The sequence below is a fragment of the Mastigoproctus giganteus genome, chromosome 4, assembly GCF_048544385.1.
Source record: "Mastigoproctus giganteus isolate SK-2022 chromosome 4, ASM4854438v1, whole genome shotgun sequence".
Classification (NCBI taxonomy): Eukaryota; Metazoa; Arthropoda; class Arachnida; order Uropygi; family Thelyphonidae; genus Mastigoproctus; species Mastigoproctus giganteus.
Genome location: NC_143578.1, coordinates 115,729,685 through 115,754,997, shown reverse-complemented (window position 1 = coordinate 115,754,997; position 25,313 = coordinate 115,729,685). Strand labels below are relative to the sequence as shown.

Here is a 25,313-nt window from a genome sequence, read left to right as displayed (position 1 = left end):
GCCCAAGACGGGATTCGAACCCGCGACCTTTGGGTTGCCAGGCAGGCACTTTATCCACCTGGCTAGCCCGGTCGGCCAACCATACCTGCCCACACATTTATTGCGAAGCGATGTTGTGCCGCACACCGTGTGGGTTGTCGTGAGCCCACACATGAGCATTGTGCTGATTGAATAAGCCTTCCCGAGTGAAATAAGCCTCATCCGTGAACAAAACATAGGCTGGAAAATTCAAGTCTTGTTGAACACTTTCTTGGAGAAACCACTGCGCAAAAGCCACACGTGCAGGATGATCTTGGGGGAGCAGTAACTGAACCCTTTGAAGATGAAAGGGGTGTAAGGAATTGTTGTGCCAGACATGCTGTACACTGCAACGAGACACTCCTAAGGCAGAGGCAACGGCACGTGTGCTGGTAGTAGGATTATTCTGGACAGCATTCAACACATTTTCTTCCATGGCAGGAGTTCGCGTCGAACATGGTCTGCCCGCGCTACTCCTGTTACCTCTAAATGACCCATAATCGCACAAATTTTGATGCACACGTGCAAACAAAAAAACAGTGGTCCGGTACATTGTCTGGGAAGCGTTCTCCATAAATTCGTTGAGCAGCTCGTCCATTGCCCTCTGCTAATCCATACACTAGGTGCACATCTGCCAGCTCACAGTTCGTATATCGATGCATGCTCTTCGTGCGGCGACTACTGCTTGAATGAGTAAACCAGAAATTTTCCCTCTCGCGAACTGATGAACACGCCGTGTACTGATTTATGATGATGTTTCCGGTTATGGGTTCCTATGCGATTCACATTCCTTTAGACGTTACCTACCTCCCCTAAACATTTGTACCAATATTTTTGACACCCTGTATATTGAGAAAATTTGAGTAGGGGTGCCGCAAAATAAAATAAATTACTTAGGGGTGCCGTTATTAAAAAAAGGTTGGAAACCACTGCACTAACAGAAAAGCCCAATAACCCAGAAAGTGCAAATTGTTTTTGTTTTATCTCAGTGACCTCCAGAAATGTGCTTTAGTAAAATGTGAGCTCGCTTGGGGTGATGATAGTGAGTTTTCGCTTTAATCCTGTGAAGTTCTTTACAGAAAATTTCATTTTAACCGTTATTATGGTGCCAACTAAAAGAATAAGTGACAGTGGTACTAGTACATCTATCAAAAAAAAAAAAAAAAAAAAAAAAAAGGAAAGTAATCGATTCGGATCAGAAAATTAAAATAAGGATGTTTGAAAACGGTCAAACATGAACAAGGATCACGTGGAATTTAGATTTGTCAGTGTCAACAGTGAACACAATAATAAAAGAGAAAGACAGATTATGAGAAGCGAAGTGATTGGCACCAACGAATTCAATTATGATAACCAAGGCTACGAAATACACATCAATTTTTACTGTACAGTTTCTTCCTTTAATGTTTTCATTTCTTATGTACCACTCCAGCAAATTCACCGCTCTCCGCCAGATAAAGGTTTTAATTGAATTAATTAAAAATATATAACTATTTTTCTTCGTTCACCTGAGGATATTATGCAGTTTTTGTAATTTTGGCATATCACAGATATAGGAGCAGCAATGTTTTTTAGTCATTCCCGAGTTACGTAAAACTCAAGTTACATAAGAATTCCTGGAACGTATGTTGGGGACTTACTGTCTTTTTGGATTAACCAGGAAATCAATTATCTGGGATTTTTATTTTACCATCCATCCCAGAAAATCGAGAATCTACTGAATGAATACATGAATAAGTTAATATAAAAATTATTAAAAACACTAAGATTGTGAGCGAAAATACTGATAATATAAGCTTTTTAAATATTTCACTTTATTGGTTTCCGGTTTTCGGAAATTCGGGATACTGGGTAGCCAGATAAATGGTCCCACATTGTATTTCCATAGACTCACCTGCCATATCACCAATTTCTTGTGGCAAAGATATTATTCCATTATCTGTTATATTAAATATTCCAATACGAGAAAGAAACCCAATACTATGAGGAAGACTGCGTAAACTGTTATGAGACAGATCCTTAAAAAAAAAAGTATATATAAATATAAATAAAACAAGCTATAAAATAGGATAAATTTAAAGGGATCATAATATCAAAAATATAATGTTATTACAGAAATTATAAATTGCAACAGAAATTATTCTAGTAGCAGTCACTAGAGCCATTGTAGAAACTGAACACTACACGATAAAAGTACCTTTGTAGAAAATCTAGATTCCTAAATTTGATACTACTATAAATGTGCAAATATCACCAGCTGGTAATGAAGACATAACTGATACTACATATTAGACCATGATAAGTAACGACATGAACCTATACATATTAAATAAGCCAAAAATGGATTAATCAATTTAATATATATATCCACATGTTGAGTAACATTGTTTTCATTATCTCATATTGTGAATACCTTCACAACAAGTTGCCTGTTTTTGTATTACTTCAAATAAGAAATGCTTCCTCATTAGAGAAGACTATATTGTTATTTATTCTCAATGGATACCACCACCCAGATCAGTGGGTTGGCAGATATCTGGTGGTATAGTGACTGACAACCCAGATATGAAGTTAACACCCCAATATGAGAGATGCCAAATGGCATAAAACAGTTAAAGATTAAAATAAAATTTAGAACTACAGCCTCAAACCACAATTTTCTAGACATACAAATTAGTAAAATGCATTACTTATTTGAAGCAGTACAATGACAGGCAACCCGTTGTGAAGGTATTCACAACATGAGATGTAACGAAAATGATGCCATTTCGCCAATTTTGGTGATTTACAGAACCAACAGAATTTATGCATTGCACTAACTTAAATTAAATTTTCTGTTTATACTCTGGCATGACTACCAGGTCAGTAGAGTTTACATTAAATCTTCAATACAAATATTTACCGTATTTAGCAGTCATGGGCTTGAACCCGGTCCACTCAAGGAACACGTGCTATGCAATCTCAGTCCTGACCACTCAGCTATGTCAGGCCTTGTATGTCCAGTAAATACCATGGTTTAAGGCTTTAGCCCTAAATTTTATTTCAGATTCATAATTTATGACTCAACCCCCATGATAGTAATAATATTTTAATGTTAGTAAACTATAAGAGTACAAAACAAGAAAATAAAATGAAAACAATATAAATATAAAATAAGCATAAAAGTGAGTATAATGATAGCAATATGGGTATAGTATAGAGTTTTTAAGGCTGTATAGCCAGTGATATAACCAACTGTTCATATATACCGGCTGGTTATAAAATAAGTTTCCCTATTCAGGAGACCCTAGTGTCAAAACAGTTAGAGATTGCGCTGTGAAAATCGGTGGGTATGTCATTTAGGGTATGGGGAAGCGATCTGTAGAAGAAAAAAATTAGTTCAAATTTCTGCCACCAGGAGAGAAATTGGCACTGTAAACATGAGATGGAATACTTAACTTAGGAGTAGAATTTAATATCAGAACTTAGAAATCTACATATATTGTTCATGTGCTTTCCTTCACTTGAGATGACATTCTGAAAAAGGTCTGTGTGCGACATAGTTTAGCATAACATCTCATTGGGCACCTCTGTAGCCAGGTGGGAAGGAGCAGCAGTGCGTAGCACACGCTTCTTGATTAGACCAGGGTTCGAGACCGTCACCACCAAATACGGAAGATGCAGAAAGGTCAGGGAATGACCACTGCATATCCCGGAGCAATATGGCCTTAGTTGCTAATGCTCCTAAAAACCAAATAACAAACAAAACTGGGGATGTTGGCTACATGCATTTTAATGCTTGCTTTCAAATTGACAAGCGTCTATATGCCACCATAGTAAACTCTGTCTTTCAGGTATCCCCATAGCCAGAAATCACAGGGATCGAGATCTGGTGATTGGGCTGACCAGAACTGCAGAAATTCACGAGAAATGATGCAATCATTTCCGAATGTTGAACGGAGCAGTTCCTTCACTTGTCGACCAACGTGGGGAGGGGCACCATCTTGCATGAACACTATGGTCTCGAAGCATTGCCTTTCTTGCAGAGTGGGAATATTGCAATCTCTTAGAAAGATGCAGTGCACTAGTTACCATACACCTTATGGGGCCATGAGATGTAGACTCTTCAAAGAAAAATGGTCTGATTATAAACTCTGCTGTGAATCCACACTATACTCTAAAGTATTTAGTGGTCTTTCATGCACAGCAAATGGACGAGAAGTTCCCCATATTCAGTAGTTTTATGCATTTACAGCTCGATGAAGAGTGAAATGTGTCTCATCAGACTGCAAGATCATTCAAGCCTATTTATCGTCAAGTTCCATATGAGTCAGAAATCATAGAGCAGTCTTTTCGTTGTTGCCGATCACAAAACTTTAGTTCTTGTGCTACGTGTATCTTGTATGGAAACCAGCATAAATTATTCGAAGCGCTTTATGTACAGTAGACCAAGGAAGGTTCAAATCTCTTGACACACCTCTGGCACTACTGACTGGTAGTGTTTTGCATTCTAACCACTGCAACCCCGCTACTTCATGCACTACCTCCGTTCCGATACATGGTTGTCCCCTGACTGGAATTACACCTAACTCGCCGCTCGCTTCAAATTTCTTTATTAGTTTTCGAAGCCCCACTAACATTAAAAAGTCCTTTACACAAACCTTTAAGTTGCCGATATTCATGTAGTGCGGCATTAGCATTACTATTATTCTGATAGAACAGTTTTACTAAACAGGCACGTTCCTTTTTTGCAAGAGCCATAATGGTTATTGACGGTGGTATTGGCCTTTCTGATTTTATCTAACAGGATGTTATTTGCGTAAGCAGCGTGTCTTGGAGTAAATGACAACTTTTACATATGTGCAGCACCGCTTTCCCCAAGTGGCAGAAATTTGAACTAATTTTTTTTCTTCTACACATTGATTTCCCATACTCTAAATGGCATGCCCACCGATTTTCACAGTGCTAACTCTAACCGTTTTGACACCAAGGTCTCCTGAATAGGTGGTTATTTTATAACCACCCGGTATATATATATATAGAATCAATTTACTAAGGTGTAGAGCAGTGTTATAATAATTATAAATCATAGCACAGGGATATTATATTATAATATTGTCCAATCGGATTAATGCCATCAGTGATAAAATATTACATCCGTCGTTAAATGTATGTAGTATTTAAATACTGTTAATATGTAGCAGTCTTCCTGTTGTTTAAAAATCGATACAATCCATGAGCCAACCGGACCCTAGGCAACAGCGGTTAAACATAAATAATAAATTCAATAAAAACTATATTAATAAGCCGTCCATGGGAAAAGTACTTTGCAAGGGACTTTGTCAAGGGCTTAACCCCTACAAAATACAGCACCCATAGATGGCTGAGCTATCAGTTTCTGTTGTCATCTGCCTGTATAACTGGGCCCAAAAGCATTCCATAATAACCTGTATTTAGGTATAAATATTAAGTAGCTTAGTTGTAATTTTGTAGAATACAGGCTGGATGACATTTAGCCCGACCAATAGCTAAGACAAAATAGTAAATAAGCAAAGTTGAGTTGAGAACCAATAATCTACAAACTTGATAAGCTAAATAAGCTAACAAAAGGAGAACGGAGAGAAGGCTAGTTAAAGTGATAGTACCTCAATCCCCCTCGAATTACTCTAATAGTTCATGAGGTATGAAAAAAAGGCATAAGATAGATAAAGGTAAAAAGTGAAAGAAAAGTGTTTATACGATTATACATCGGATATTACCAGGAGCATAACTTCCCGACCCTATAAGAAAGGGATCCTGGTATGGTAAGAAGAGCCAGTACAGATATATCGATAATGGAATACAGGAATGGCTAATTCCTAATAAATTCTAGACACCAAATAGGCGAAATACGTTTGTTTGTTTGTTTGTTATTTGGTTTTTAGGAGCATTAGCAACTAAGGCCATATTGCTCCGGGAATATGCGGTGGTGAGTCCCTGACCTTTCCGCATCCTCCGTATTTGGTGGTGACGGGCTCGAACCCCGGTCTAATCAAGAAGCGTGTGCTACGCACTGCTGCTCCTTCCCACCTGGCTACGGAGGCGCCTGCGAAATACGTAATGCAAATGTTAGGGTTATATGGCTATATGTAAGGGTATCAGTAAGAGAAATATCCCTAGTGCAAACATAACGGTAATACAGCAATAAACATACATTACCTTACCTTGCTGAATCTTAGACAAGAAAGATGTTAAGTCAAAGCACATGCCGTATATACTCATAGAGATGACAGCGCCACCTTAGATGTGTCAAGTAGCTACAAAATGTCATATCTAGATAAATGGATAGAAAATGGATAGGAAATGCCCTCTATCATGGTGGAATCAGAAAGCAGAACAAATAAAGTTCTCTGTAGTAGAAGAGTAAAGTAATTAATTCCTACTGTAGTAACACATATAGGTACGACTTTTTCAATGAGTGTAAGCTATATATAGCGTGTTACTACTGCAGTACCTACTATGTACATGTATATACATAGGCTATGTAGAAACTGTTACTCGTAATCGATACCGATGCAATAAACCGAATACTATGATTCCGATATTTATAAATCCGAAACATAAAGGATTACAATTCATATTTATTCAATGTTAAAGCTGGCTCACTGCTGCTATAGTTTCCAAAAGGTTTATGTTATCATGGTATTTATTAAGGACTATGGACGTGGCTGTATACAAATACTTCATAACAAAATTATGCAGGAAACTGTTACCTATTAATTTTTGCTTGAGGTCGATAAGTGAGTCAATAATATCACTTGTATTGTTGCAAATTTTTATTCTTCTGATAACTTGTGAAATTTTAATATTTTTATGGATCCGTATAGAGATATTAGTAAACCAACTGGTTAGGTCTATAGATTTGAAATTAAATTCTGTGCGTTTGTCATATACCTTAGTATATAAATCATTATTATTTATATGTATGTCTATATCCAGATAGGTAGCTTTATTAGTACCATTCTTGTTAGTAACTTCTAGAATCAATTCCTGTGGGTAATATTTAGTAGCTTCTGCATGAAAGTTAGGATAGTTAATCACGATTAGGTCGTCAATATATCTATACATGATAATATCCTTGCTGAAATTACTTTAAAAATGATGTAAATACAGGTTAGCGATTAGGCAAGAGCTACTCGCCCCCATAGCAATGCCAGTATGCTGTATGAAAACATTGCTACCGTTATAGATGTAACTGTTAGAAATGCAAAGATTTAATAAATTATCCCAGTAGTTACGTTGGCAATGTAATATATTACTATAATCTGTATAATTTTGTTTTAAAACTAAATTTAAACTATCGTGTGGAATGCTAGTAAATAAGTTTTTAAAATCAAAAGTGCTAATATATTTGATGTTATTTTATTGTTTTTAAGAATGTTAAAATTGAGCTATTGTTATTAATAATTCTAGTAAAGTCCAATGTATTATTAATGATGCTTAGCAGGTCAACTAGCTTTTTACGTGGGACTTTAGCACAGCTATTCCTACATGATGTTATAAATCTAAAACTTATAGGTGATTTGTGAAACTTGGGTACACCATATAAATAAGGGAAGTTGGTGTTGTAGTTATTCAGTTTTAACTTTTTATGTATGGCTAGTAGCTTTTTAGTGATAGTGCCAATGTTACTATTTATTCTAGTGTATGTAGTACTGCCATATAGTTCGTTTTGTAATAGTGTGGCATAGAATTTTTTGCATATGAAACTGTAATTGTTAGCGGCCTTATCTATAGTGGTTATGATAAAATTAGCTTGTAATTTCTTTAACTGCCGTTTGATTTTGTGTAGGTCAAATATTTTAATAGTCCGATTGGTATTATGGGCCATATGTATATACTGATTAAAGTCAGTTTGTGTATTTATCAACCATTTATAGAAAGCCTCTAGAGGTAAATTATGTTTGTAGGCTAGTTTTAAGCAGAACTGCATAAGGTCCGAATGTAACTGTTTGGTAATTTTATTAGCATTCGGACGGGTATTAGGTCTATATTTAAAACCATATGATAGTAATAAATGCAGTTCTGTGTCTGTAATTAAATTAAGGTCACCCGTAATAACATGTTTATGGTGCATATCCACATAATTGTGGTATTGTGGTAAGTGGCAATTGCATATGGCCTTCTTGTAGCCATTATCTAAGTTACAGGCCTGTTTATAGTTACATACCGTAAGCCCAAATGGTTTATTATAGCTAAACCTAGTTACTATATTCTTATTTTTCACCGGCAGATCATTTATATGTTTATTTATAATGTCATTAAAAGGTATGCTATCAAATATAATATTACCGAATTTAATATTAATGTAAACGTTAGAGATAGCAGGTTTATTACCCAATCGATACCTGAAGATATCCTTGAGTAAGTGGTCTAAATGTTGGTTACGGTGTAGATAGGTCGAGTTGATTTTAACCAAAGCTTTAAGTTTACTGTGCTTAAGGCCAAATACGATATCATGTATGTATTTTATATATATAACAGGTTCATCCCATGATTCAATAACTTCAGTAAATCTGCCTAAAATATACTTGGTGTGTGTTTTTTTGTTAGTATTACTATTATTGGAGGTACATTTCTTTCTACGTGCATGTTTAGATGCTGGTCTTTTCGCCATATGAAAAAGTTTATAAACACAGGTATCTATATTACTATTGTTATAATTATGTCCGTTGAAAATGCTATTGAGGCCATAGGGGTAGAGAGTTTTGAATTTTAAGATATTGAAGTTTTCTCGTTCAAGTCTAATGTTGTGGATATGTTCTATTTCGAGTATGGTGATGGTAATATTGTTGAAGCTATGTGCTTGGAAGTGTTGTAGTTCTATATCATTTCGGTTAACGAAGTTTTTAATATGTGATCTGTGCACATTTATTCTAATATGTAGCTCTCCGCCAGTTTGTGCTATATATTTAGCCTGACATGTATTACAAGTAATGAGGTAAATAAGGCCACTAGCATGGCAGAATACCGGATTACCTGTATTGTGGGAAACATGTTTGGTGTTCATATATGGGCAGGTTTGACATCTCTTATTACTACAAGTATTAAATTTTAAGAATTGATTTTCAGTATAATTATGTGTATCCTTGTGTATATTCGTAGTATTTAGTTCTAGTGATAAATTACTGACAGTATCGTTAACGTCGCGGTTCTCCAGGAAGCCTAAAGCATTATATGCTATAGGGCTAGTTAGGTTACTTGTCGGACCACCCTGAGCCACAGTGGAATCCGCGGTACAGTTTAACCTACGCGACCGATGTAGTATCTTATGGTTGTTTGAAGTGTAGTAGCTCATATTAGACGTACAAAAGGCAAAACCAAATTGAACACGAAGAACAGTCAGTAAATAGACTAAACATCATCCCAAACTCAGGAAAGGAAGAGCTAATAATAATAATAAATGTAGGATAGGTATATCCTGGCAGACAAGTCAATACTCAGGAAAACCCCTATGTATATATACAATCAATTTACTAAGGTGTAGAGCAGTGTTATAATAATTATAAATCATAGCACAGGGATAATGCCATCAGTGATAGAACATTACATCCGTCGTTAAATGTATGTAGTATTTAAATACTGTTAATATGTAGCAGTCTTCCTGTTGTTTAAAAATCGATGCAATCCATGAGCCAACAGGACCCTAGGCAACAACGGTTAAACATAAATAATAAATTCAATAAAAACTATATTAATAAGCCATCCATGGGAAAAGTACTTTGCAAGGGACTTTGTCAAGGGCTAAACCCCTACAAAATACAGCACCCATAGATGGCTGAACTATCAGTTTCTGTGTCATCTGCCTGTATATTTTAAATATAGACCTAATACCCGTCCGAATGCTAATAAAATTACCAAACAGTTACATTCGGACCTTATGCAATTCTGCTTAAAACTAGCCTACAAACATAATTTACTTCTAGAGGCTTTCTATAAATGGTTGATACTTACACAAACTGACTAATCAGTATATACATATGGCCCATAATACCCATCGGACTATTAAAATATTTGACCTACACAAAATCAAACGGCAGTTAAAGAAATTACAAGCTAATTTTATCATAACCACTATAGATAAGGCCGCTAACAATTACAGTTTCATATGCAAAGAAATCTATGCCACACTATTACAAAACGAACTATATGGCAGTACTACGTACACTAGAATAAATAGTAACATTGGCACTATCACTAAAAAGCTACTAGCCATACATAAAAAGTTAAAACTGAATAACTACAACACCAACTTCCCTTATTTATATGGTATACCCAAGTTTCACAAATCACCTATACGTTTTAGATTTATAACATCATGTAGGAATAGCTGTGCTAAAGTCCCACATAAAAAGCTAGTTGACCTGCTAAGCATCATTTATAATACATTGGACTTTACTAGAATTACTAATAACAATAGCTCAATTTTAACATTCTTAAAAAACAATAAACATAACATCAAATATATTAGCACTTTTGATTTTAAAAACTTATTTACTAGCATTCCACACGATAGTTTAAATTTAGTTTTAAAACAATATTACACAGATTACAGTAATATATTACATTGCCAACGTAACTACTGGGATAATTTATTAAATCTTTGCATTTCTAACAGTTACATCTATAACGGTAGCAATGTTTTCATACAGCATACTGGCATTGCTATGGGGGCGAGTAGCTCTCGCCTAATCGCTAACCTGTATTTACATCATTTTGAAAGTGATTTCAGCAAGGATATTATCATGTATAGATATATTGACGACCTAATTGTGATTAACTATCCTAACTTTCATGCAGAAGCTACTAAATATTACCCACAGGAATTGGTTCTAGAAGTTACTAACAAGAATGGTACTAATAAAGCTACCTATCTGGATATAGACATACATATAAATAATAATGATTTATATACTAAGGTATATGACAAATGCACAGAATTTAATTTCAAATCTATAGACCTAACCAGTTGGTTTACTAATATCTCTACACAGATCCATAAAAATATTATAATTTCACAAGTTATCAGAAGAATAAAAATTTGCAACAATACAAGTGATATTATTGACTCACTTATCGACCTCAAGAAAAAATTAATAGGTAACGGTTTCCCGCATAATTTTGTTATGAAGTATTTGTATACAGCCATGTCCATAGCCCTTAATAAATACCACGATAACATAAACCTTTTGGAAACTATAGCAGCAGTGAGGCAGCTTTAACATTGAATAAATATGAATTGTAATCCTTTATGTTTCGGATTTATAAATATCGGAATCATGGTATTCGGTTAATTGCATCGGTATCGATTACGAGTAACGGTTTTTACATAGCCTATGTATATACATGTACATAGTAGGTACTGCAGTAGTAACACGCTATATATAGCTTACACTCATTGAAAAAGTCGTACCAATACGTGTTACTACAGTAGGAATTAATTACTTTACTCTTCTACTACAGAGAACTTTATTCGTTCCGCTTTCTGATTCCACCACGATAGAGGGCGTTTCCTATCCATTTATCTAGATATGACATTTTGTAGCTACTTGACACATCTAAGGTGGTGCTGTCATCTCTATGAGTATATACGGCATGTGCTTTGACTTAACGTCTTTCTTGTCTACGATTCAGCAAGGTAAGGTAATGTATGTTTATTGTTGTATTACCATTATGTTTGCACTAGTGATATTTCTCTTACTGATACCCTTACATATAGCCATATAACCCTAACATTTGCATTACGTATTTCGCAGGCGCCTCCGTAGCCAGGTGGGAAGGAGCAGCAGTGCGTAGCACACGCTTCTTGATTAGACCGGGGTTCGAGCCCGTCACCACCAAATACGGAGGATGCGGAAAGGTCAGGGACTCACCACCGCATATTCCCGGAGCAATATGGCCTTAGTTGCTAATGCTCCTAAAAACCAAATAACAAACAAACAAACAAACGTATTTCGCCTATTTGGTGTCTAGAATTTATTAGGAATTAGCCATTCCTGTATTCCATTATCGATATATCTGTACTGGCTCTTCTTACCATACCAGGATCCCTTTCTTATAGGGTCAGGAAGTTATGCTCCTGGTAATATCCGATGTATAATCGTATAAACACTTTTCTTTCGCTTTTTACCTTTATCTATCTTATGCCTTTTTTTCATACCTCATGAACTATTAGAGTAATTCGAGGGGGATTGAGGTACTATCACTTTAACTAGCCTTCTCTCCGTTCTCCTTTTGTTAGCTTATTTAGCTTATCAAGTTTGCAGATTATTGGTTCTGAACTCAACTTTGCCTATTTACTATTTTGTCTTAGCTATCGGTCAGGCTAGATGTCATCCAGCCTGTATTCTACAAAATTACAACTAAGCTACTTAATATTTATACCTAAATACAGGTTATTATGGAATGCTTTTGGGCCCAGTTATACAGGCAGATGACAACAGAAACTGATAGCTCAGCCATCTATGGGTGCTGTGTTTTGTAGGGGTTTAGCCCTTGACAAAGTCCCTTGTCAAGGGACTTTTCCCCGTGGATGGCTTATTAATATAGTTTTTATTGAATTTATTATTTATGTTTAACAGCTGTTGCCTAGGGTCTGGTTGACTCATGGATTGCATCGATTTTTAAACAACAGGAAGACTGCTACATATTAACAGTATTTAAATACTATATATATATATATATTCCGGTTATTTGGGACACATCGGGAGTAGTGCATTTTGGCCCGATTAAGCGGCTGCCCCAATTATCCGAAGTTTCACGTAAATAGTTAAAAATACAATGTAACCCCCCCCCCCTTTACAATTGGTTCACTGTACAATCAAATTACGTTATGATGGAGTCACCATAGTAAAGTACCGTTCACTATACAATGTGTAGTAAGCGTCGGTCATTGTGATCACGTTTGTGAATTGAATTTTAATTCTATTAAACAGCGATTCTATTTAGAGAAAATAGGAGGAATATTATCCAATTTTATCAGGCTATAAAAGCAAAGATATATTAAGCACAAATTTACCCTTTATTACCTTACTTACCAATTAAAAAATTAAATGACGTGAAAATCGGAAGAATATTCGTGATAATTGGAATAATTAATACGTACCGTAATATGCACATACGAACTAGTTGACATTTCTGTTCACTGACATTTGTGGGTAGGGGAGTTAAAATTTAAAACAGTAAAAAGATAAGCAATCAATAACAAAGAACACGGCACACACAAATTGCAAGTAACATAATACGTGCAAGTAAGAACGGAGTAACGAGTTACAAAGCTTTAAAAAAAGGAATGAAGAGAAGATTCTGAAAATTATTTTTTTTATATGATTGAAGATTCCATAGAAGTGTAAACACATTTTCCCATAATAACCCACAAAATTCCAGCTGTCGGTATTATCGCAAATTCAATAAGATAGAGTTTACTGTCCGTTTATGATAGATTTCACTAACAGAAAAGCCCAATAAACAGGTGACTGCTAATTGTTTTTATTGTTTTATGATTATGACCTCCAGAATTTCGACCGAACCACGTGGTACTGTTGGAGACAACCGTAGGGTAATCTCCAGTGCTGCGGTCTCCTGCCCCGATTAAACGGCATGCTATCCCAATTAAGCAAAGTAAACCCTGGCTATTTTCTCGATTGGTTTCTGTTTTTTAAGATTTGCCCCAAATAAACGGCTGCCCCGATTAACTGGTGGCCCAAATACCCGGAATTCACTGTATATATGCAAGTCACATCCAGTATGCTATTAAGATACCAGTAAATCAGCCCCTTCTATTTTTGTCATATATTAGCCATTACGCCTCGATAACTGAATTGGCCATGGAGTTATCTGCTCACATCACCATGCAAAGTGTTCTTCTCAGGTGAAAATTTATAAATCATACATATGTATTTCAGGTATTATGTTTATCATTATACTTTAATTTTTCTATCAATTTTATCATTTCATCTTTAATACAATTAACATTATTACAAATTTTGATAATTACTTTTATTTGTGCATTGATAGGGGGTTGGTCCACTAAAATATTTATCAATGTGTAAAGACAGTAATTAGTTTCATATAATTTTATATCTATATATTTATGTCAGTGTGTGTGTGTATGTAATTGATTAATCAATTTTTGGCTTATTTAATACACCTAGATCACTGGTTCTCAAAGTGGGCGATACCGCCCCCTAGGGGGCAGTGGAACAATCAAATGGGTGATAGTAGCCTCGGTTGCATTTGGGGGGCGTTTAATAAAAATAAGGGGGTGGTGAAAGCATAAAGAAGGAAGAGAAGATAAGAAAATTTAGGAAAACTATTCGTACATGTTTCACCTGTTGTGTAACATTATTTTCCAGGTAAACAGAAAATGCAAATTATAACTGATCGGCAGTCAAGTCCGCTGAGAGGTCTTAACAAGCAAGTACAGGTAGGCGAGCGTGTTGGGCATTGTCGGCGAGTCCAGCTTACATCAGCAAGAATATGTGCGTGTAATGACTTGTTGAGAATACGATACTATAAATAGGTGTCATGTATGAAATCTAGTTTAGATTGTTTTTGAATTGTGTGACAAGCAGTTAACAATAGTGCAAGTGTAATAGTATTCAATTCAAAAAATTTAATTCATATTCAATAACTTCGATATTTACGGATCAAATACAAAGCAAATTGCATTATTGTTGTTTCAATAAAACAGCAATTTACATGTGAGTATATGGTGCCTCCGTAGCCAGGTGGGCAGGAGCAGCAGTGCGTAGCACATGCTTCTTGATTAGACCGGGGTTCGAGCCCATGAGCCACCAAATACAAAGGATGTGGAAAGGTCAGGGAATGACCACCGCATATCCCAGGAGCAATATGGCCTTAGTTGCTAATGCTCCTAAAAACCAAATAACAACAACAACAACAACATGCGAGTATTTTTATACATTTTCTTACATATCTACTGTACGTTTCTATGGCTTCTAGTGTTTACCAATAATAAAATATTTTTATTGCATTATTAATGAAATCAGAGGAGTGAAATCATAAAAAAAACTGTTAACCATTAATATTTATTTCTATCTATTGAATCATCCGTGTTAATTGATAAATAAGGCGTCTGTTAATAAGGAACAATTATATAAATAACGGAAAATTGAATAAAAACTATTAACCAATTCTTAACTGCACATTAATGTATTTTTTTTTTAATTAATTATTTCTTGATAAATTTAGTTTCATATTTGACAATTTAATATCAAATAAATATATCTAATGCTGAGCAAAGAACAAAACCCAGTTTATTAGTTTCATTAGTATTTTAGTTTGTTTGTCTTTTGCTGTCTTACGCAAAAACCACTGATGTCGTGGACACTATTCTAATAAGTATAACACAACTATTGCAAAGAATTTTGGTTCCGACTAGAGAAATATTAATTATATATTTTTTTTCTACAGATAATACTATGGCCAAATCTAAGAAAAAATGTAGACAATATAGTATTGAATATTTGAACTAGGGTTTTATTCAGTCGCCTACAAACAATATATTACCAAAATGTGTTTGATTTGCGAAAGAGTTTTATCAAATGAAGCTATGAAACCTTCAAGACTATGAGAACATTTGACAAAAGTTCATGCTGATAAAAAAGATAAGGATTTATTTTATTTTCAAGCACTTAAATAAAAACGTTTGAAACAACCGACATTGGTAAAACTCTTTTTAACAGCATCCAAACAAGATGACGATGGATTGCGTGCTTCTTACAACATTTCGTTACTGATTGCTAAAATAGGAAAACGCATACTGTTGGTGAAGAACTAATTGTACCAGCTGTAAGTGAGGTAATATGCACTATGCTGCACATGCCAGGGTCTGATATTATCAATAAAATTTCTTTGAGCAATAATACAGTGCAAAGAAGAATTGATGAAAAGGCTCAAGATGTTGAAGACTCATTATGTGAGTATTTAAAAACATTCCAGTTCTCTATACAGCTTGATGAGTCAACTTTGCCAGGAAATGAAGCCTTGCTTTTAGCATACATGCGATTCATAAAAGAACAAATTTGCGAACAATTATTATTTGCTAAAAATTTGAAAACTGATACTAAAGAAGAATCGATATTTCATGCATTGGAAGAGTTTTCTAAAGAAAAAGAAATACCCCTGAGTAATATCTTGTCAGTTGCTACTGATGGTGCTCCAGCGATGACAGGGCGCTATAGGGGGTTTCTTGCATGTTTAAAAAAGGCGGTGCCGAAGGCAATTGCTGTACACTGTGTCATCCATCATCAACATTTAGTTGCCAAAAATCTGAGTGAATGCCTACATAGGTCATTAGATTACGTCATTATAGCAATTAACAAAATCAGAATCAATTCATTGAATGACAGGTTGTTTAGACAACTTTGTATTGAAAACGATGAAGAATTCAATCGCTTGTTGCTTCATACAGAAGTTTGTTGGCTATCAAATGGTACCTGTTTGAATCAGTTTTATAATCTCTTTAACTCTGTGCTAGAGTTTCTAGAAAACAAAGATGATGTTTTACCAGCTAACTTGATTGATTCCAAAAATGACATAGCTTATTTGACAGACTTGTTTAACAAATTTAATGAAACAAATCTAACTTCAAGGCAATGAGCTGAATTTAATAAAAACAAAAGCTGTTATTTCTGCGTTTGTGGCAAAACTTCTTCTGTACAAACAAAATTTAGGACGAGGGGAATTCAGCCAGTTTCCAAATTTATCAACAGTAAAAAAATATGATGAAGACTTACTTACCTATTGTCAGCACTTGGATACTCTCCATTCTGACTTCAATCAACCATTTGAAGATATTTTAAAAATGAACATACCCGACTGGGTTCTGAATCCTTTTTCAAGTACAAACACAGAAGAATCTCCAAAATTACAAGAAGAACTGATAGATGCAACAACAAATGAAGAATTGAAATTTAAATTCAAAGACGGCTACCAACAATTCTGGCTGCAAAAGCAGATACCTACAGTTTATCCTGGATTACGTGATATAATACAAAAGTTTTTAATTGCATTTCCTTCATCATATTTAGTGGAACGTGGGTTTACTGCGGTCACAAATTTGTTCTGTTAACAAAAAAAAGAAACCGACTGCAAATAGCGAATCGCGGTGATTTAAGAATACTGCTGACAAAAATAGAGCCGAGGATTAATACATTGATAGCAACGCACCAGGTTTATCCTTCTAATTAGGATCATTTTTAATGTTATTCATAATTTTTATTTTCATATTATCCTTCGTTATCTTAATTTTCTGTGTGTAATGCGAATGTTACTATGGTTGATTTTAATAAATAATTTTATAATTTCAAACTTCAAGGTGTCTTATTTAGAACATCTTTATTTACTATGTTTAAGACATAGGAAGATATATAGATACATAAAAAATGCAAATTTTTTTACTATATCTCTCTGTTTGTTCGCTAAAGAAGGTAGATTTCCAGGGGGGGGGGGGGTTGCTGAGTAATTTTTTTTCTGAAAAGGGGGCAGTAGGACAAATAAGTTTGGGAACCTATGACCTAGATTCATGTCATTACTTATCATGATCCAACACAGAAGTATCAATAAATATCTTCATTAGCATCTTGTGTTATATACAAATTTAGGAATTAACAGTTTTTCTACAAAAGTGATATGTATCATATATAAATATATATATATATACACACTATCATTGAATTTTATTAAATATTAACATTAATTAAATTATAATAAGGTGAATAAATAAATAAATAAATAATTAGGCGTTCATTAGAGGCAGCGACATGCAATTCCTCCATATGAAGCTGAATTACATCCAATATTATAAATTAAATAAAATAAAACATAAGCCAGTAGTATGGCAAAAACTGTAGAGCGAAAATTAACATAAAAATAACCCAAATAAACAAACGAACGAAAAAAAGAATAGACATAATAGTAGCCCGATAACCCTTGTATAATTTCGAGTTTTAAATCCGATTAATAAAAACTATACAAATTTTAGGATAATGCCAATTATATAATAATTTAGCGGTACCCCCCCCCCCCCCCGAGAGGTACCAGTTCCGAAAGACGTGAAATATCACCAAAAGAGGGTTAAAGGAACTACCAAACGATAACAAAATCAAAATAAATTAAAATAAATATAGACTGACCATTATGCCCCATATCGACAGAGGACCACGAGGCCAATAATGGTCATGGAATCGCTGCATTTCAATCGCTATACAAATCGTCGCCGTGGTGAAAAGATCGAAGAACCAAACCACCCATTCCTCCTCCGATCGATCCACCAGTGCAGAGGATTTGCACGCCGGTGGTCCTTATGCAGCGAAAAATAAACTACAGAACAGACAGCACTCTAGAGCAGAGCCACACCACTGACATACTGTAAGCTGAATCAGCTTATATAGAAGAAAAAAGGAAAATAGATGGCGACATAGGCGTTGCTAAATTAGCATGTCGACCCATTACTATTAAATTATATTAAATGTTGACGAAAGTTAAATCATAATAAATGAATAAATAATCAAGCTTTTTTTCGTTCGTTTGTTTATTTGGGTTATTTTTATGTTAATTTTCGCTCTACAGTTTTTGCCATACTACTGGCTTATGTTTTATTTTATTTAATTTATAATATTGGATATATATATATATATATATATATATATATGGTAAACTCTTTCAAATACATCATCCCTCTGGGATTGAGAGGCTCCAAATTTTAGAGTATGGATGAGCACATTTCAATAAGTACATATCAATGAATTTTAATCACTAACAACTGAACTTATTATAACTATAAACATTTATGACTAAAAGTAGTGCTACAAGTTAAAACTGTAAATAAGAGTTGAGTCAGCTAAATGTAAACAAATGCTGCCAACCTCTGATTACCATCGGTTGCCTTTAATCTGAACCATATCTTCTCTACATAAACCTGGATTCTTAAGTAGGCCTGAAACATGTTCACTTTCCATCACCTTGTCCAGACCATAGCTTCTTGAGGAACTTAGTTTCCTCCCTCTCTGCGTACACCATTTTGCAGTAAATAAGACTAACTACATGGTGAAACAAATGACAAGAGAATTAGACCACGTTAACATCTGGGATTTTGTTTGAATTAGGGTTTCGATCAGCCTGTCCTCAAAACTCACCAATGAATGGATCACCAAAATCCAGCTGGTGAGCCACGCATTGGAAGCCTTTATATATCTATGTAGCCTCTGCTGGTTTCTATTCAGATTCTATTCTTGTTCCATATGACATTTCTTTGCCCTCCAGCCTTAGATCTGTATACTTCCTGATCTTTTCCTCACAGTTTTCTGGAGGTTGCTGGTGTTGGGTGTTACTACGCCGATCAGGTAGGGAGCCATTTCCTTCTTATCGACGAGGGTTATGTCTGGACAGCTGTTGTGCAGGATCATCTTATCTGTTATTATGACATTGTCCAGCATAGTTTGTGCATAATGTGGTGTATTTTCTTTAATCAACTGATATTTTTGTGCTAGCTTCTGATATATTATCTTGGCAACCTAGCAATGTTTATGAGTGTGCTCCATCTGGATGATCATCCTGCATTCTGTGGGGTGCTAGATTGATTCTAAGGCCAGGTGGCATTGTCAGCATGTGTTAACTGTCATTCAGAAGGTAAAATCATCGAGGGCCATTAGAAATAGGGGAATTCTGCTGGAGACTGCAAAACAAGAGGACCTGTCTAGTACTTCTGCCTGAAACTCCATATCCGCTGCTGGCATGGTCATGGCTCTCCCCAAAAAGATGAATCCATCTATCCTAATATATGATACCCCAAGAGAGTCTACCAATGAAGATCTTCTGGAGGACTTATATCATAAAAACTTTATGGACTTGAGCTTCTCCTGGGAAGAGGTCAAAACAGAAACCATTTTCAGATTTGCCATGAAATCTAAGTCCAGTTCTCTTGAGCATCATGTGGTCAGCTTCTCCCCATAACTGTACAGGCACATCCTCTCTGCTGAGAGAATATTTTTGGGCTGCAATGCATATTGCTTCTGACCATTTACCATTGTCACTACGTATTTCCTCTGCCTTAGCTACAGGCATACATCACAGAGCTGCTCTCACAACTCACCATCCTGTGGGTGCTGTGCCTGCAGTGACCAGGTTCATGCAGAATGCCCTAATCGGGATGAGGAGCCCTCCTGTATAAACTGCAAGAGGCGACAATGAGTATATAACCACTCCATCCAGGTTGTTGCATGCCTGGAGTATCAAAGAGCCCTCGAACAAGTACGGCAAAGGACCGCTGATGCCTAAACCAATGAGCAGCACCATTAGTCACCCCTTTCAGCAGTACTGCATTGGTCCAGGTTTCACAGCCCAGGTTCCTCCAACTGATGCAGATCAATGGGCAGAGGTCCCGTGTGGAGGAGATCTGCCTTGCCACAGAGGAGCATTCCATAGATGTAGTTCTAATCCAGGAACCATATGCAGTGAAATTGCAACCCCACCCATCCTCCAAAATAATTGGCTTCTCTATACATACCCACAAGTAATTCAACCTGTTCCAGTGGACCCAAAGACCTGTATTGCCATTCTGAATAGGGACCTGGATGTCGAGGTTCTCCAGGGCCAATGTAACCAACTGTCCACCTGCATCCAGATAACATACTATACACAGTCCATCTATTTAATGTCCCTTTACAGTCCTCCCTCAGGAGACATCAACAAAACCCTCAACTTTCTGGAATTTGCCCTGGATTTACTTGGCCCCAAAATAGCTTCTCAGTGCCTCAGACATGAATGCAAAGTCTCCCTTTTCATACAGTACAATTGCAGAGCCGACCGGGCTAGCCGAGTGGGTAAAATACCTGCCTGGCAACCCAAAGGTCGCGGGTTCGATTCCCGCCTCGGGCTGGATCAAAGTACTGCAAAAAAAAAAAACCTTGGGAGGTGCAATATGGCCACAGAAGCCGATGCGCCAACAACTACCAAATCAAAAAAAAAAAAAAAAAAAAAACAATTGCAGATGGCTGCTGACATCTCCTAGAAGACTTCATCAACAAACCATCCATAACCAAGCAAGTTCGTAGGCCACTTATTGCAGCTCAACTGGAGAGACAAATATTGACCTCACAATCTCCACCAGAGACTTCTGGTCATTAATCAACTCCTGGGAGGTCATCCCTGACTGGACAGTTAGTGATCACAGATTAATACTTATCACCTCAATCTTGAACAACCCAAAGGCGACAACATAACTAGGCCACTGGACTTTGTCAGGTTCTCCACCAGGAATGTCAACAGGAAGGCATTTGAAAATTCTATCACAGCAGATGCAAAACTCAATGGAACCCTTAGTGCACACGACCTTCCAGCGCTCACTCTTCAGGGCCCATTCAGGTCTGCCAAGAAGAAAATATTCGGCCTGGATGCTTGTTCCTGGAGGACTCATGAACTTACCATGTTGCAAAAAAGCGTTGGTGATGGTGACAAGCCTCGATGGCTCGTCACCATTACTAACGACACCACAACTGGCCAGCATCTGATGTGGTAAGATTACACAGAGAATATATTACCACGAAAAATAACTAAACTAAATAATAGTAGCAAGAAAGAAAATAATCTGGACCACTTTTATCCAAGAAACCAGCAGATCCAACAATCCTTGGGCCTTGCATATAAATTTATGAGAGATAAGACCTATTCTCCTGACATCAACAGCACTGTCACTGCTGGCTCCAGAGAGACACTGACCTGGCAAGACTCAGCCAATCATATACTGGATAAACTATTTCCACTAGATGATGCCTCAAAAGACCTTCCAGATCACTCAATGATGCGACTAAACAACCAAAACCACATCCCAGTAGAAAGTACTGAACAATTCTCCCTGGAGGAGCTAGCCATGGTTCTAAAGAAAATTAAGGTCAGCAAATGCCCGGGCCTTGACATGATCGAATGCATCTTTATTCTCCATATGCACCAACTTCGGCCACATTGTCTTCTTCTTCTCCTATTTAATAAATGCCTTGAGGAGGGCTGCTTCCCAAAAATCTGGAAGTCAGCCCTACTTCGATTAATAAAGAAACCACAGAAGGCAGCCACTGATCCGCACTCATTCCATCCAATTGCACTGCTTGTGAATCTGGGTAAGATCCTCGAATGCCTCATGACTCACCGAGTTGCGTTACTGCTCCAAACTCAGGGACTCTTATCTCCCTGCCAGTATGGTTTCACCCCTGGAAGATCTTGTCAGGAGGCCCTCTTCGACCTGGTACTGCATATTGAGAATTCCGAGGCGAAGTTCGAACTTGCTGTTTTCATTGACTTCGAGGGGGACCTTCGACACTATCTGGTGGGACAGTGCTCTGGTGTGCCTGCATTTAGCTTCTTGCTCAAGGCAGCTGTACAGCCTCTTTTGGAGCTATTTCTCAGAGGGGAAAATAATCCTCAGATCTAAACATCAAATTTCCAGAAGCATCAACAGGGGGTGCCCTTGGGGCTAAGTCCTGGGGCCCCTTATATGGACTACAGTACTGCAGAGCTGGCTTTCACACAACTTCAGGAACACAAAAGTCATTGCTTTTGCAGATAACCTCAATTTTTGTATCAGGTCATTCCCATAAAGCTACTGAGGAAAATGCAAACCACATACTTATGAATTTAGCAACATGGGCTATGCTCAACAAACTCAGAATTAACCGATTGTTACACAAACTAAAGTACTCAACGTAATCATTGACCATAAACTAAAATTTCTACAACATCTAATCTATCTTAGTGAAAAGATCAAAAAGTTTTCAAGTGTAATAATCCGAATAACCAGGAATGAAAGAGGACTCTCCAAAAGGTTCCTACTTCTGTACTACAAAGCAGTTTTCCTACCAATTGTGACCTACACGGCTGGCACCTCATTCCATCGGGTAAAATTGGTCAAGATGCACAACAAGTTAGGTTCCATCCAGAGATCAATGCTGCTGCTGCCAATCTGCAGGGTCTGCAGAACTGTTTCAACCCCATCCATCCAAGTCATTGCCGGAACCTTACCACTTGAAGTCGGGGCTGACATTCAGGATAAAAAATCCCTACAAAGTTCCTTGGCATTGAGCTCAACCCCAATACGGATCCCAAAGCTGAGAAGTCAAGATGTTACAATGAGCTCCTAAACATCTGGCAAATCCGATGGGACACTTCCACTCTTAAAGCAGTCACACGCAGATTCCTCCAAGACATTACTTATTCCGCCTCCAAATCTGTGCAGAAATGGTTCATCCCAGCACTAGAAACCTCATTCTTTATCACAGGCCATGGATCGATGACTGGAAAATTGTATTAACTGGGCTTGCATCCTACTGACCTCTGCACCTGTGGTTCCAGTGAAACTTGGTGGCACATCCTTTTTGAATGTGCCTCTACGACGATCTCCGTCTAAACTTGATCATCTTCGCTCAAATTTCTGATGAACACCTGGACATTACAGAAACCTGACAATTTCTCAGCATTGCAGGACTTTGCAACGAGGACATTCAAACGTAGAAGAATGGTGTACAGAACCCCACCAGTTGTCAATGAGGGCACGGCAGCTACTTGATAAGTTTTTTTTTATCCTGTTGATGCTGATACCACCTTTCTGTGGTATGCATTTGCACAGCACATAAATTTTTGTTTTCCCGCTGCGGGATGAAATTTACTTTATTTTTTTATTTCCTCTCTCTTTTCTCTCTCTCTCGTTTTTTTTTTTTTTTTTCTTTTTTCCTTCCTTTTCTCCCTTCTGAAGTCTCCCTTTTTTTTTTAAATTACAACACAGGATCTTTTTTCCTTTTAAATCCTCTAGAATGGGACCCCGAGAGGAATCTGGCCCACTTTTTGGCAACATCAGATGGGTCAGAGTCTCTTTTGAGACTGTATGTGCTTTACCAGGACTGCCCCACCTTCCTGTGGTATGGACAAGTACCCAGAATCATCTGTCCAGGTGACTGATGCTTCTGGGTAGCCAAGCGACCAACACACAACAGAACACACATAATATACACAAACCTACACTACTCTCATATCTGGCTCTCTTACAGTAGTACCGTTCTTCACAGAGATATGAGGCAGAGTTGAACAGATGTTCAGGGAGCCGCCCTTTACAAAAACACATGTCCACAACACACAGGCATGAATAATATGGACAATTCAGCACAACGTGATGGCTGGTCTCCGGCTCTCCATTAGCAAAGAACTGAGATTGCAAGGCCCAACTGGTGCAGCCTCGACCTCAGACCATGTCCAGTCAGGACACAACAGACAGCCAATCTAAACCAGAGCCAAGGCCTTTGCCAGATCAGGGAGTGTGAAAAGAGGGGAGAAAACAAATAGATGTTGGCCTTTCTCGGATTAGGTCCATTCGCTTTGTCATATGGCCTCAAATTCATCATTGACCTTCCTCTGCTCAGATGTTACATCTTAAGACCCCATCCGCTGGACCAACTAGAAAACAAAAGCAAGTCTGGGAATTCCTCTCTTCGCGGAGTATCTTAAGTAGGCCTGGGCTACCAGCAGATCAGCCGGCAATTTACCAGCTAATAAGCATAAAGCCTCAATAGCCACTATTCTATAGGCCATGGTTATATCAAGAAGAGCAGACCTCCGTGCAGAGAGAAGGATCTCACGGATATGAGAGTTTTCAACTCTCCCTCCCCAAGCTTCAGCTGCATATGTCAGATTGGGACAAAGTTGTTATTATAAAGGAGGTGGACGGCTCCTCCCTTAAAGCCCCAATCCACACTGGTGACATTCCGAAGCTTGCCATAAGTCTGCTTCACCCTCCCATCTCCGGCAAGTAATTGGCATAAGCTAAAAATATCAGTTGCTCACCAAGACAAACTCCTCAGTACATGACCTTCCAAGCCCACTTGAATAGAGAATCCCCAGAGCAGCAAACCGGTGTCAGCAGCAAGCTGAGGCGCCCCCTCAGCAGCACAGCCAAAGACTTCTGCTTGGAAACCTGCAGCTTATGCAATGAGGTTCATGATAACAGTTGGGTCAAGTAGGCATTCACCTGCTTCTCAAGCTCCTTGCAGGAGTTCCCCTCCACAAGAAACAAGATCATCTGCATAAGCCACGATGGTCGTTTCCTCAATGCTGTACAAAGCTAGGTACTCATCAAGTATCTAGTTCCAAAGGGAAAGCTCCAGGACTCACCCCGTGGGCAGCCTCTTTCAACAAATCTAGTCAGATCTGTAAACTTTGTTCTGACAATTACATGCCTTTGATAGAAGCAGTCCTTCAGAAGACAGAAAAGATTC

The 25,313-nt window shown here is 37.2% G+C and overlaps 1 protein-coding gene across 3 annotated transcripts in view; it reads right to left on the bottom strand.

The window, feature by feature from the left end:
* Positions 1-25,313, bottom strand: part of LOC150087009 (leucine-rich repeat-containing protein 40-like) — a 500,077-nt gene that overhangs the window by 246,423 nt on the left and 228,341 nt on the right. For all 3 annotated transcript variants that reach the window (XM_090372899.1, XM_090372898.1, XM_090372896.1), the window contains exon 6: positions 1,913-2,036. In XM_090372899.1, the coding sequence (XP_090229025.1) occupies positions 1,913-2,036 (124 nt within the window). The remainder of the gene's footprint in view (positions 1-1,912; positions 2,037-25,313) is intronic.